Raw genomic sequence first — 15,405 nt, forward strand, 5'->3', positions numbered from 1 at the left:
TATAACAGAGATAGTGTGTCTGTGCATAGATACCTAAATAAGCTACAAGGCTGATACACACATGTCCTTCCATTCTCAGACTGGCGCCTGCCCTCTGTGGCGGGATACACTGGAACCACGGACACTGTGTATGGAGTATCAGGCTGCAGGTTTCTTAAAACAATAGACGTTTGGGCGCCAGGTACTTGTTCCTATTTACAACAATGGGAAAAATAACTTCAGTGACGTCTTGAAGTAATGTCTTTATATAAAGTTTCTTTAGACACTTTCTAACTCCTGTACTATCAGTTGTAATGCTTTCTCTAGGTACTTTTGTTATGTGTATCTGTTTTGCATTTGCTGCTCTTTATTAGATTCAACTTTATTGTCACTATGCAGAGTACAAGTACAGAGCCAATGAAATGCAGTCTGCAGTATGTTTGTTTGTGTGTTAATACTATTCATTTTCTATGTTGTTTTGTGTTAATATGTTGTTTCTTTGTGTCTTTGCTATATCATGATATGCAGTTGCAATCACTTGGTTGTTTCTGGACTGGGCAAATGTCTACTGTCCAACTCAAATGATGATGATATCTGAGCTGTCTGTCTGTGACTATGTGAAATGACTGTTCATTGTGTTACTGCTTATGTAAAGCGTCCTTGAGCCTGGGAAAGATGCTATATGAATTAAACATATTAATGTTTTACTTTTTTGCAATGAGACTATTTTTATGACAATGAAGCACAAAAAAGTTAATTTTCTGAGTACTGTTTAAAATATCTTATTTTTTTCTTATGGAATAAAAGTTATGGAAACAAAGCCCCACCATCGCCTCAGTTCCTCCAGCTGCTGGGACGAAGAATATTTTGTACTGGCGCACAGCCCCGTCCGCGGGGTCCCATTTGACATTCAGAGAGGTCATAGTTGGGTCGGTGACCCTCAGATTCTTCACACCACCCAGAGCCCCTGTAAAGAAGTTTCCCATTTTACTGTTTTGGCATCAAGTGTAAGAAGCATAATCCAGATCGTACTTCCAGACTGGAGTTTGGACAGAGTGGTGCAATATGAATATTCACTCCTAAAAATAAACATTCTGGGCTTAACAAAGAACCTCTTCTTATGAAAGGGATTCCTGGGTATTAAGACATCATAGCTTAATATAACGTAATGCCTCTTGCTGAAATATGTAGTAGAAAACCCATGAAAGATGTATGTTATAAAAAAAAAAAAATCTACATCGTTTTTGGACTATGGGGACGCCATTATTTTATGTGCACACTCCATTCTGCGTCGATGACGTCAAATGGTTGCACTCAGTGAGCTACTGGTACTTTTTACTGCAACACAACTCGGAATATACGACTCAGAAAATAAAATGCTGATACGATACCACATTGTGTGGTTTTTGGTTGTAATTTTCAGTCGAAGGGCAACAAGAGAAGCGATGACTTCACTGCTTTCCTAGCGATAAGAAGAGGGGAAAAGAATGGGAAGATGCCTGTGGATGAATAAAACTTCCTAAAGACCCGCTTCTTTGTTCTCTCCACTTTAGCCCTGATGCTTTTAAGGCTTTTAGTAGACCACAGCTACTGAAAGAGCTTACAAACGGCTGAGAAAAGAAATGCTTGTCATGACGCCGCGGCCACTGGAGGAGTTTCTCAGCGCGGATTTCCCTCGAGATCCAGAGGCTTTTAGACTACTTGTGGGGAAAAATCGATGGTACGGCATTTGGTTTAAACCTATGCTTATATTCATCTCCACCTGTAAGCTCTTTCAGTAGCTGTGGTCATCATATCAGTATTTTATTAGTAGTTGTGTAATCCTAGTGGTGTTGTGGTAAAAAATAGCAACAGGTAGCAGCAGTATAGCTCACCGAGTACAACCATTTGACTTTTTTAAATAACATAAATCTTTCATGGGTTTTCAACTACATATTTCAGTAAGAGACATCATTTACGTTATATTAAGCCATACAAGTCTTAATACCCAGGGATCCCTTGAAGAACCTTTGTTGGCTGTAAATTTGCATGTAAAATCATAATAATCTCTACGGAAAAGAGAATCAGACAGAAACGTTAGGAGTCGTTTAGTCACCTATTTTTCATTCTTAATCACTGAAAGCAAGATATTGAGAGTAAGACACCGAGGTTTCTGAGAGAAACTTTACTTGTTTTTCCATTCTCAGACATTCTCTGGCCATCTCCTTCTGTGTAAACAGGAATTAAGGTCACGGTGTAAAGCGTGTCGGACTGAAGGCCTCTCAGAACTGTGCTGGTGGTGGTTCCTGATACCTGCTCCTGTTTTCATGAAAGAATATACATTATAAGGCCTGTTTAAGTCAAAGAAACATTGCAAATCACTTCCACTTGAGGTCTGAAAATCAATATTTATGGTTGATCAGAACATCGAATTGTAGTTTACTCTTTAGTTGATTCTTGACGTCCTACCAGTCCTACCATGCTTTCGGCACCACCAGCTGCAGGTACGTAGATGACCTTATACTCCTTCACTTTTCCTTCCGCCGGCTCCCAACGAACATTCAATGTGGTCATGGTGGGGTTCAAAACCTGCAGGTTTCTCACTCCTCCTAAGGATTCTACAGGAACACCACACACAGTGTTACATAATGCCGTCTCATTTTCATTGCATAACATCTTATAATAATCTGTCAAAACTCCAGATGTGAGCGAAAACCAAGATGTTTTATGGAATGCATCATCCCTTTATCATTGTTTTCTCTTCCCAAATGGAGTCGTAAAATACTTCAGCACATCGAAAGGACTGTCTTGGAGCCACTTACTTGTTTTTCCTTGGCCGGAAATATCTTTACTTTCTCCGGTGCGATAGACGGCAGCCACGGTTATGGAATAAGGGGTGTTAGGGGTCAGCTTCTGAAGAATGACGCTGTTCTTCTTTCCACCAACTTGAACCTGATTGGAAAAGATGTCAATAGTTAGATTTGTTTTGGTGTTCATTGGTTTCCATTAAACGCGAATGGCACCCTTTCAAAAATAAGTGTGTTGAACATGGGGCAACAGCAAAAAACAACAAGAAATGGCACTCGCAACCCATATTGCTTCCATAATTCCATAAAGAATTTCCTAGTAAAAAAGGTTATTTAATGAGAAATAAAACCCTAAAATAAAGCCTAAGTAGCTAGTTAACTACATTACACGCATTTAAACGGCTTTTTTTGTTGGCTCTTTGGCAAAATGCTTTTGTTCCTCTTTTGTATGTCTCTTTGGATAAAACTGTGCACTAAACGCATACTACATAAATTAAAATGAAAATAAACATTAACCAATATTTTGCATGGACAAGGTGATTTTAATAACTTTGGCACCAGTTTTTTTGTGACCAATCAGCATCATCCTGCATTAATAAACAAAATGGTGAAAGTGCCATTGTTCATTTCTAATATAGTTAAACAATTCCAAACAAACATCTCAAGTGCATAGACATGAAATATATAACAGTAATGGTTTTGTATTCTTGAGGCCTACATAACAGACATGTTGTGATGGTTTGCATCAGATGAGTCTGTTGGTAATGGCTTCCTGTCACAACGTTCTCATTTGCTTGCTATAATGATTAACACACGGGCCTTGAACTTTCTAAAAACATAGTCTGCCACTCATCATCATAATTGAAAAATTACCCATGTCCTGCTTCAAAGCATCTGATTGGAGGGGGAATGGAGACAGCTGAACTTACAGACAGCAGTTTTCCACCCGCAAGGGTTTGGTAGGTGATTTTGTAGTTCTGGACAGGGCCTGGCGCAAGGTCCCATTTCACGGTTAGAGTTGTAGTAGTGGCGTTGAAAACCTGGAGGTTTTGTGGTGGTCCAGTGGGCACTGGGAGCATACAGAAAGGTTCATCAGCAAAATCTAGCTTTGGAACTGTAGCTAAAACTATTAGGGATGGGAATCAAGAGGAATTTAAAGATTCTGGTTCTGATTCCACTTGATGAATCCAGTTCCTTAACAGTTCTTTTAGGGTTTTTGAAGAAATTACGAATTGTATTTTTAACAAAAAACTACTATTTGGGCTAAGATATTCTAATGTTTCCTTTATTATTAAATTTATACAACTAAACTCCAATTGTTAATCCATATGTTAAATAAACATACCATATGAAGACATCAAATCAGACAACAAATAAGTTAGTAATTTTCTCAACATCGAATCAGTCAGTAATTAACTCAACAACAAATCTTTAAATCGATTTAAACTCATAAACTATGAATTTTAGGTCAGTTTGTGAGTCTTTTTGACTGGTTCAATAAAAAGAATGGAGTCATTCACGAATGGAACCAAAGATCATGAAAATCCTTCAATTCTAGATAATGTTTTTTTTTTAATTGGTTATTGATTCCCATCACTAGTCATTATGCTGGCATCATGGGTCAATCCTGAAAGGAGCATGGAGGTGCATGGGTTTTTGCAACAAAAACAATGCAGTCGGGCATGTTATGCATGCGCATTTATGATTGACAACAGATGACAAAGATGACAAAATGATAGCGATGAAATGGCAATGATGAATGATGATGGACAAATGATGGTGGATGAATTTCTGGTGAAACACAAAAATGCACATGCAATTCTTCATCTTGCTTCTTTCATCATCCTCATTAGCATTTACATTAACAATTACATTTTCTCTCATTGGATACAACATACCGGGTGTAATGACCTTTGACGCTATAAAAAGATAAACAACACGTTATTTTATTGTATCGTCAACAGCTATAACATTTTAACTAAAAGAAAAACAAAAGTATAAATACTGTATGTGTACACTTCTAAGTAATATTATTTTCTCCGTACAGCAATAATATGTCTAAATCATACTAATCAGTAGGAAATTGATTGGCATCTTTAATCTATGAATGTCAATTTAATATATCCTTGCTGAATACAATTTATCACAAGACCTTACTGACCCTAACCTTTTGAACAGTAGTATATATTAATTTTTTTGCATATAAATGTGTTCAGCGATTGTGAAGAAAATGGCAGATTTGTTGAGACAAAAGAAGCCGTTTTGAATTCCTTTATACATAAACTGCTATTTATTCAGTTTTGTAAACTGATTCTGTCCCAGTACTCAATAGTTATTGTTCTACATGTGTGGTTGTGTGTTAGTCTCACATGTGCGTTGGCTCCCCATGAGATCCTCACTCTCCGACTCATCAGGGTAGATGGCCGTGACCGTGACGTCATACATTGTATCTGGGTCTAAATCTGGCAAAACGTGGCTTGTCTCTTCACGACTCAGGATTTCCTACAATAGATCAATTCCGGTGAGTCTCACATGTTATTTTAGACAGTTCATTAAATTTGTAATGAAAATGTAATTTGATGTTGCTTTAAAATCAATTGCACACTTTTGATCTCTATTGGCATCAATGGTTCCATGAAGAACTTTTCCATTGATCGAAAGGTTATATTTAGTGGAACAAAATGGTTCTTTTTAAGAACTGTTCACTAAAAAGGTTCTTTGGTAATCGCAAAAATGGTTCTAAGGAATCAAAGCAAAACCCCCTTTTGGAAGCTTTGTTTTTAAGAGTGAGAGCGAATGGGGGTTTCAACTCCAAAGTCTTTGGTTGATTTGGATTAAAGTGTCTCTCCAATGAATGAATGTGAATGAATGAAAGAACGTACGTATTTGAAGCTGCTCTCGCCCTGCTTGGTCCAACCGACGCGGTACAGTTCAACGTCTGGTGCTCCATGCTCCCATGTGGCCCTGAATGAAGTCTGACCCACCTCAGAAAACCTCAAGTTCTTGGGAGCAGGAACCACATCTGAATGTTAACAGAGAAAGTATGTGAAATATAGAAACTGGTCTGAACAGGGGAACTGTGAACCATATGAACTGACAAGTTGGAGCAAGTGAACGTGTTCCTATGTAAAAGGAAGTGGTTTGTTTGTCAACGGACTTGCAGATCAGCTGGGACTGATGAAGGATTTTACCCTTGGGACTGATAAAGTAAAGCCATGAACATATACACGTGGCTTGGGTAAGGGTGGCGTCACACATGGCACTCATTATCCAGTCAGGGAGTTTGAAAGACCTGCTGAAATTGCAGGTCTTGTAGCCAGCAAGTCACATAGTTCAACACCAACGTAGCAAACAAAACCTGGCAGCCATGAAGTAATTGCTGCTGCCAAACCAACATCATCGGTCAATTGGTGTCATCTTGGAGAATCAGTGAGGATTATAGACTCACCAGTTATTGCGCTGCCAAGCATGGGATTTGCTGGACCCTCGTCGTAGACGGGAGTGACGGCAACATCATACTCCGTCTGAGAGCGGAGGCTGGTGAGAACTAGAGTGGTGATGTCACCGTTGACCTCAACCTGTCAAACACCAACGTCAACATTAACATTAACACTTATCAAGGGAAAAGGAATAACAGATGCTTTTGACAGGCTCCATTCGTTACACAAGGACTGAAATCTGTGTTGGTGCAACAGAGTGAAAACTGAGTTTTTTTGTTTGTTTGTTTGTTTAACAAAACTTTTACAAGGACACCACCAAACTAGATCTTCTGAGGACAATGCTTGCCTCTGCAAAACTCAATGACATTATTCTGGGTTGTTGTCAAGGTGTTGTTATGTGGTTGCTAAGGTTTTTAGATTTTTCTCAGCGTATTGCTATGTTGTTCTTAGTGGTTGCTTATTGGCTCAGGTCACTGATATTCTGTGTCTGATTGCATGAAAACCCTTAAGGAATCTGACTATCCTTAATCCTTAAAATTATATTTGTCCTGAATCTTTGTTAATACTCTCACTGGCTTCACCCATGTTGTAAGTTGTCTTGATAATAAACAAATCATATCATAGTTTTAATATTTACAATAGCTTATTTTGATGACTAAAATGTGCCTAGGTTCTTTTCCCCCCTCAATTAACATGAAATCAGCGGATGATTTAAGGGACATGTTTTGATCATTTATTGTTTTTGGGTGTAATGGTTACTAAAGATGCATACAATGCATGCAGTAACAGAACTTAAAGACACAATTATGCACTTAGGGGAATATACTTAAAGCTGACCTTAAGGACTCTTTAGGACCCAAGAGTTTGCTTAACCTTTCAACTTAGGCCCGGTTTACACTAGTGCGTTTTTGTTTTAAAATGAAAACTATCCTCGTCTACACTGGCGTTTTCATTGCGTTTCTGAAACTATCTCCATCTACACTACACAACCGAATACACGTCACATGACCATTCATGCAGGTACAATATATATGTATAGGTAGATTCATTATTATTTAGATGGCAGACGCGTCTGCGTGCTTGGAGTGGTCGAATGAGGAATTTACCTATACATATCTATGGGTACAACAATGAGCATGATGTTATTGTTTACACGGTCGTCAAGGAATCAATAAGTCAAGGGTCAAAAATGCCGGAGTAGTGTAAACAACAGGCGTAACCGTAGCAAAAAATTTACTAGTGTAAACGAGACCTATGGGCTTTTTTTAACCTAAGGGCCTTGAGATATCCCTCCTTTTTTCCCTTGTTATTTTTTATTGCATACCAATCAAAAACCATGATCAAAGTCGATCACTTGGTGAAGTAATAACACATCTTTCCTAAACAAAACACATGATTTGATGAATCATGCACGTCATACTTAAATCCCCAAGTATTATAAACAGCAATAGCGATGCTTTGCCTTGTATGGATCCAAAGATGGATTCAGAGTTCGGCTTAGTGAATAAGGTCATTTTAACCTCATTCCAGAGTACGTCCAAGAAGAGATAAACAACGTTCTGCATCCTTTCAACAAGTTTCCTTGGACGTGACCTTTCGGACCTCATCAAATAGTTCCACTGGTTCATCTCAGTAGATCTTCAAAGATAAAAGACTCCTCTTGGAAAAAAAATAGCAGTACTCTGGAAATATCCATAAAGGTATCACTGCAGAGAGACAGGAGGGCATGGGGGAGCCAAATCCCTGCCATCTAACTAGGGGTCGGTTCATGAGTACTTCACAGTGAGGTTAATATGGGGTCTTAGTCCTAGCTAATGAACCCTTTGTAAGCAAAACCTTCTCTACAATAACCTCTGACCAAATAGCCAATGTTTTTCTCACGTCCTCTGAATAGCTCTGGCTATTTCTCAAATTTAAACTGTCCATCACATTAAGATGTTTAAACTAAGTTTTAACTACAAGTAAAACTCTTTGACACATTTAAATGATAAGTTTTGGTGAGAATTTGTAATGTTTTTGAAAAATGTCTTATGCTCACCAAAGCTGTATTTCTTTGATCAAAAATACAGTAAAACAGTAATATTGTGAAATATTTTTGCAATGTAAAAGAACAGTTTTCTATGTGAATATATTTCAAAATGTAATTTATTGCTGTGATCAAAGCTGAATTTTCACATGATCCTTCAGAAATCATTCTAATATGTTGATTTGCTGCTCAAGAAACATTTATTATTAGTATCAATGTTGAAAACAGTTGTGGTGCTTAATATTTTTGTGGAAACCATAATTTTTTTTTCAGGATTCTTCAATGAATTGAGAAGAACAGAACAGAAAATAATAGCATTTCTTTGAAAAAGATTTAGAAACATCATAAATGTCTTTACTTTCACTTTTGATCAGTTTAATGCATCCTTGGTGAATAAAGTATTGATTTCTTTCAAAAACTTGGTAATGTATGTTCAAGACCTTTTTTTTTGTTAATTAGAATCAGTTTATGGGACATTTTAGTGATTTAGAATTTGGTGAGTTTTGAGTACTGAGTCTTCGATTTTGATGATCCCTGCTGTGTGAATTACACATTTTGATCACCTCTTTCAGATCTCCATCGTCTCGTGTGTAGGTGATGATGTACTTCCTAACGTTCCCAGGAGCTGCATCCCAGGTGAGACGCATGGAGCTGTGAGTCACTTCTGAGATTCTCAGCTCACCCGATGGAGGCAGAGGCACTAGGAGAGAAATAGATGCATTTCATTTGACATTTCTAAAAACGTATACTACGTATTGACAATAACAGATTGAAACCATCTTAAAATAAGGAGAAGACTAGCGTACGAGTGACTCCTCTGTCGATGAGTGGTTTGCTGGCTGCCTCCCCGTGTAGGGCGAACAGGGAGATCGAATACGCTGTGTTTGGAAGCAGCTGCGGTAGCTGGACATCATTCACATCTGCACCAACTTGCAACTGCAGGAGGGAGGGATGTTAAGAGGACGGACATTAGCGAAGCAATGGCCCAGCGAGACAAGACTTGTTATGAGGAACACCTGGCATGAGCACACTCCCGGTTGTTAAGGTATGTCTCCTCCAGACAAAATCAGATCAGCCTGATCTCCTGAGATGATGGTTGTGACTTTTCCAAAAAATACAGAGAATTTGTTGATATTTGGGTACTATTATGTACATGACTTCAGGGAGTAAACGGATCCAGAACAGGCAGCATTAACTCGTTTTTGCCAAAAGCTTGTGTGTTGGACGAGTCTGCATTTTGTAGACCCCTTAAAGGAAAATTGTATTGCTCAGAGGTCACTCTTTCATTGCTCAGGAGACCAAATGGAGTTTTCGGTTAAGCCTAATTTAATGATCAACATGGTCTCAGATGTCTCCTTATTCCTAAGGTGAAATAAACAATAGTTGACACACAGTACAAGAAGGGTATAGAGCTATGAAATGTGGATAGAAGATCAAATGGTTTGTTTTCAGAGGAATTTCAGAAATGCTCGAGATCAAATTGGAATCTATAATTCTTGATTGCAGACTTAAGTATCTTTGCAACTCTGAGCACAGTTTAATATCTCGTTTCTTTTATTACGGAATGAAAAATGCTCAGTCAATATCCTGTTTGTCAACTAAATTTGACTTTATTTTAATTTACACTTTAAATAAATTTTAAAAAAGTAAAATTCTAATACAAATGAAAATTATCAAAAAAATATTAAATTAAATGTAAATGAAGATGTTAAATAAAATATAAATATGTTGCTGATGTTAAATTAAATATAAATATTAGGTGAAAATTTGAAATCTTAAATGAAAATTGTAAATGTTTCCCTGACATACTAAAATAAAACAAAAATAAAAAAAGTTTAGAAAAACTAATAAAAATGACAATAGCACATAAATTCACTAAAACTTAAACTAAAATGTATATGAAAATTGCAAATATAAAAATAAAAGCTGATCATTCAAAATATGAATATAGTACTATAATATATAATTTACTATAAATAAAAAATACTAAAATAACTCTGTTTGTCAGATTATAGAATTGAAATGGTTGAGGAATATTTCATATTGCTTTCATTTGTGATTTTCTTTCCTATAGGCCTGTGCAGCATTGTAAAACAGTTGCTTCCTGCCTAGACCGTCTGGCTATGCTAAGGGAGCTGCTGGCAGAAGTAGGTTTACTTTGCCTTGAGGTTTAATAAAGCAGAGGTGGAAATTTTGAGAGATCGTCTGGAGGGTGTTCTGGAAGGCGTCAGTGCGACAGGCACTCACCTCCATCTTTCCAGAGGGCATGCTGGCGTTGATGGCGTTGTAGTTCAGCAAGTACCCGCTGGCCCCGCTCACTAGCTCCCATCTGACCCGCATGGACGTTATGGCCTCGTCGTACACGGTCATGCTGGTGACAGCAGGTAGGGGCACTGTGGAAACCCGAAAGAGGGAAAACTTTTATCTAAAATACAGCTTTATAAGAAAGAAAAAGAATAGTAAAAAGTTGATTTCTCATTAACATTCACACTTTGGTCAAACATGAGCATTAAATGACCATAAAGCTAAAGCCACAATGACCACGGGAGATTATTGGATCCAAGTGGCTCATGACAAAACGATAAGGCCCTCTTTACGATGGGATAAGGCCTTGTAATGTTGATCATAAACGTTATAGTGAGAAACGTAAAAAAAGACTTAAGCAAACTATAAAGTGAGAATAGCCAATTAAGACATTCTGTTTACTTTAAATCTGTAAAAATGATTCAAGTTTACTTTGTCCATCCATAAGACCAAAACTAAGCTGATGACAAGGGACCACTTCACAGATTTTACAGCTGCTTCGTATTTGCGATGTGGAAGCCAGTATTAAAATTGTAAGTTATAGGAGCTGCAGTATTTCTTTGAGGTTTTATATTGGCTCTGCTCCAAAAAATAAAAAAAGTAGTCTACCTAAACACATTTTCAGACATCGTCAGCAAGCTGCTAACACATATAGGATATATCAAAATTCATTGCATCTATCGTTTGTGGATAAGGCATTGTGACAAGCTTGGTCATTCAAAAGCTGGTGGAAAATGCGTGCAGTTTCAAATTCAATTTTCAGTTAGAATGTAGCTAGTAAGGTTTTGGATATAGCCCAGTATGCAAGGAAACAGCTCCAGTTTCCAGTGGTAGTGGTAAAGATATGTTAAAGGGATAGTTCACCCAAAAATGAAAATTCTGTCATCATTTACTCACCCTCAAGTAGTTCCAAACCTGCATGAGTTTCTTTGTTCTGCTGAACACAAAGTAAGATATTTTGAAGAAAGTTTGTAACCAGGCTGTTTTGGGGCACCATTAGGGCCTTTCGCACCGCAGGAACCTTTTCATAGTACTCAAACTAATTGTGGAACTACCCACTTTTTGGCGTGTTTTGGCAGGAATTAGGAACGGTTTTAGTTCCAGGAACTTCGTTTGGAGGAACTAAATTAGCTCCTACTTCAGAGTAGGGTCTAAAACAGTTCTAGGAACTATCCGTGACGCAAGTGTATGCTGATTGGCTAAACGCGTACGAAAACGCCCTCACCCGTCATGATTTAAAACACTGTGTAAACATTGCATCATACTGAGAGCATTTATAAACGGCATTTACCTGAAGACTTCGTCTACGGCGTTTTGTGCTTCTATCAGCCTCAATGAAATGTAACACTGCAATTTGTCGTTGGAGATTCTTTAGTCCTCGTTTCCGTTCTTTCAATGGCTTGACGTATACGTCGAAATTCCATGTCCATTATTGTGAAACCCGCGAGACACAACAAAAACACAGCTCCGATCACAGCATCTTCAATCCTCCTGTTGTTAACGTTGTTCTTCTTTGTTTACGTTGTTGAACGCCGCGTACAAATGACGCCGCTGTCGACTGGCTTACGTCACTTCTTAGTACCCACTGTCGGTGCGAATGCAACCCTTTAAATGGTACTGGGAAATAGTTTGCGCAAAAACGTCCCAGTACTTTAGTACTGTACTTTTAGTTCTGGAACTAAAGCAGTGCGAACGGCCCTATTGAGTTCCATAGTAAGAAAAAAAAAATACTATGGAAGTCAGTGGTGCCTGCTCTGTTTCCCACATTCTTCAGAATATCTTCTTTTGTGTTCAGCAGAACAAAGACATTCATACAGGTTGGGAACTACTTGAGGGTGAGTAAATGATGACAGAATTTTTTGGGTGAACTATCCCTTTAATGAAGTGAGTTTCATCAGACATTGAGACTGAAAAGTAGGAGAACAAGTGTGATAAACAGCAGGAAAAGTTAACTTACATGTGGTTTCAGTTCCTTTCAAAGGCTCGCTGCTCTCCTCACCGATCACTCCATAGACCCTGACAATATACTCGGTCATGGGTGTCAAGTTGATCAGGACAACTGTGTTTTCTTCGCCATCAACGAACATCTGTAAAACATCATCAGGGAGAGGTGATTGTCTGCTGAGAGGGGTATTGCACAAGACGGAGAGGTGAAACGGGGAGGCATGTGGCCATCTGAAATCATCTCTCTGAAGTTGCAGATTCTTAGAGGTTGGAATTCAGCGCAGGAACACGCAGGGCATGTTGTGAGATTTATGGGATCTAGTTCAGCCTATAATGATACGTGCTACTTTTGAGCCATATAGACAGAGCATATACATTAAAATAAAATATGACAAGCTGCATAGCTTTGAATGAACGTCATACGAAAGCTGTCCTGTTCTACAGAAGTTACAAAGATTACACAAGAGGTATGTGGAGATATGGAAATGAAATGTCAAATGTTGCTTTTCATCAAACTTGACTTTTATGGCAACCATGCAATGGGCATAAATGATATGCACATAAAAATTCTGTTCCAAAAGTTAGTGAGCTGTCTACCTAGACAGCATTTTAAGGTATCATAGATGTACTCCCAATGCAGGAAAGTAGGAAAGTAGAAAAATTAATGCCTTCTATGACAACTTGTTTTGGCCAATTCTGAAGGCAGCATTGTGAAAGAGAAATCTCAGAAGGCATTGCAACAAGCTAAGTGTAAAAAATACATGCTAGAAATGCAGATTATACTTAAATATTTAATTCAATACTGAAAACTTGAGATAAAACAATAACTGCTATATATATTATTGTAGTATTGTGTCATTAACTTAGCAACATGCTAATGTCAAACTCTACCAGAATCAATTGTGAGTCTTTCCATCTGAATGCAGTGCCTTGTTTTTTCTTCATAACAGTCACAAAGTTGCTTTTTTCCAAAACCTTCACCCTCTCTGCTCCTCTCTGTTGGAATGAGTTGCCAACCTCCACCCAAACTGCTGAAACCATCACAACTTTCAAGAAGCAGCTGAAGACACCGCTAAATAGTTGCTGCTTATTTAGAGTGACCAAATTGGTGATTTTTGATGCTCTGTGATGATTTGGAGGTTTCTTTATAAGGCAGCCCACTACACAGCCAGCTTACAGCTTACACAGAAGGTAGCTTCATCAGGTTTTTGAACAGAACTACAGAATGAATTTTTACACTAGATGTAAGCAAATCAAAGTGCCATACATTCCAAAAGTCTGTAAAGTATGCATGCATTTTCATTTAAATATGTGTTTTTAACGCTCACCAATTCAGTCTTTCCTCCTGCGGCAGGGACGTACTCGATACGAAACTTCTCCACTGGCTCGTCGGGTGGCATCCAGGTAGCACGGAAGGAGTAGTGTGTGACCTCTGAAGTCACCAGGTCAGTGGGCGTCCCTGGGCCGCCGCCTGGTTCATTGAAAGCAATAGGAAAATATGAGCAATGGTGTCCAACGGCTCTCAAACCAGTTTACAGTTAGACTGTAAATCTTCCTCAGGCCTATTAGCTTCTTTCAAAAGGTTAAATGGGTTATATATCACAAGTTTCATGGTTCTGTAAATCACTGCTATCCCCCAAGGAGGATTAGAGTGCAACCTAAAGTTTTTCCTCACAGTCTTTTCAGCGAGATTATTAGTAAAAAAACAAAAAAAAACAAAGAACCGTCTGGGAAAACAAGAGTGCAAATCAAAAATGGATGGCAAGAGTTCAAGCAATTCAGCTGAGCCAAACTTTGGGAAAAACTTATTCTAGTCTGTAGAACAGATCCAGGACAGCTTTATTTAGATTCATAGGCCGTTTTGCATTCAAAACATACACTAGTCAAGTGCGTAACTGTACCTGGGCCTTTAACACTATTACAGAGGTTGACAGTGAGGTCATCCACGATGTCCAACAAGAAGGAGAAGTCGTTGACATTATACATGTGGATTTCATCAGGGTCGGTGGCAATGGATCGCAACTCATTTTCATCAGCATTTTTCACGCCTATGAGCCAAGAGGAGACAATTATTGAAAGATCTCAATTACTTCAGCTGGGTCAACGAGACGTAGATTAAGCTGTAGTCTTACCAAATTAAAAATTGTGAGATATTTGGACACAGGAGAGCTCTGGGTTTAGTATCTCTTGCTAGCATGCAGACTTTCATTTTCCACTGAGACTGAATTGACAGAATGCCAATAAAGTCAAGAAGAAAGGAACTTACCGATGGCATAGAGCTCAATGTCCGAGTCACGCAGTCTCTGAGAATTCACTATAATCTCGTCCTGAGATTTGCCGTCGGTAATAAGGACGCCGATTTTACGAGAATCGGGTCTCATACCCACATTTGGTTTGAAGTTGTTCTGGAGGATGTAGTTCAAGGCCATACCTTTGGAAACAGAAGCAGCAGGTTGGTTTCATCTGATTGTCACAACTTTTCATTATTTCTAATGTGGATTGACCTTCATATGTTAACATATGTCATATGTTATAATCTATGGATCAAATCAAGTGTGATTTGGCCTGATTTGCTTATTTTGAGTCTCTGAGTAATGTAGATTTCTCTGCAGAATCATGGGAAATGTACTTTTTCACCAGGAATTGTACACAATTATTTAACAAATAAGTGGAAATAATGCAGGCTAAAGCATAAAGCATCAGTTTGCAAAATCATGGCACACAGTAAGTCTATCTTTAAAGGTTTATAACTTATTGTTAAAAATAACAATTCCCCCTATGGGGGTTTTTACTTCTGTAACCGAACTGTTGAACTCTATGTTTAGGCATGAGCTTTCCGGGTTTTTTTCTATCATTTTGTTTTAAAAATGATAAAAATGCTACACAAATTGCCAATCAATTTTGTTTTCAGGAATTCAGATGGCCT

At 38.2% G+C, this 15,405-nt stretch overlaps 1 protein-coding gene across 1 annotated transcript in view; it reads right to left on the minus strand.

Moving 5' to 3' along the window:
• The window catches only part of LOC306880612 (collagen alpha-1(XII) chain-like), a 76,061-nt gene that overhangs the window by 37,718 nt on the left and 22,938 nt on the right, over window positions 1-15,405 (minus strand). The window contains exons 19-34 of the mRNA XM_079434244.1: window positions 14,746-14,910; window positions 14,381-14,527; window positions 13,808-13,950; window positions 12,493-12,622; window positions 10,479-10,624; window positions 9,038-9,167; window positions 8,795-8,931; window positions 6,214-6,343; window positions 5,648-5,787; window positions 5,135-5,267; window positions 3,695-3,834; window positions 2,781-2,910; window positions 2,437-2,576; window positions 2,148-2,277; window positions 807-946; window positions 62-191 (exon numbers count right to left, since the gene is read on the minus strand). Of these exons, the coding sequence (XP_079290370.1) occupies window positions 62-191; window positions 807-946; window positions 2,148-2,277; window positions 2,437-2,576; window positions 2,781-2,910; window positions 3,695-3,834; window positions 5,135-5,267; window positions 5,648-5,787; window positions 6,214-6,343; window positions 8,795-8,931; window positions 9,038-9,167; window positions 10,479-10,624; window positions 12,493-12,622; window positions 13,808-13,950; window positions 14,381-14,527; window positions 14,746-14,910 (2,211 nt within the window). The remainder of the gene's footprint in view (window positions 1-61; window positions 192-806; window positions 947-2,147; window positions 2,278-2,436; window positions 2,577-2,780; window positions 2,911-3,694; window positions 3,835-5,134; window positions 5,268-5,647; window positions 5,788-6,213; window positions 6,344-8,794; window positions 8,932-9,037; window positions 9,168-10,478; window positions 10,625-12,492; window positions 12,623-13,807; window positions 13,951-14,380; window positions 14,528-14,745; window positions 14,911-15,405) is intronic.

Source organism: Barbus barbus (genome assembly GCF_936440315.1).
Source record: "Barbus barbus genome assembly, chromosome: 14".
NCBI lineage: Eukaryota > Metazoa > Chordata > Actinopteri > Cypriniformes > Cyprinidae > Barbus > Barbus barbus.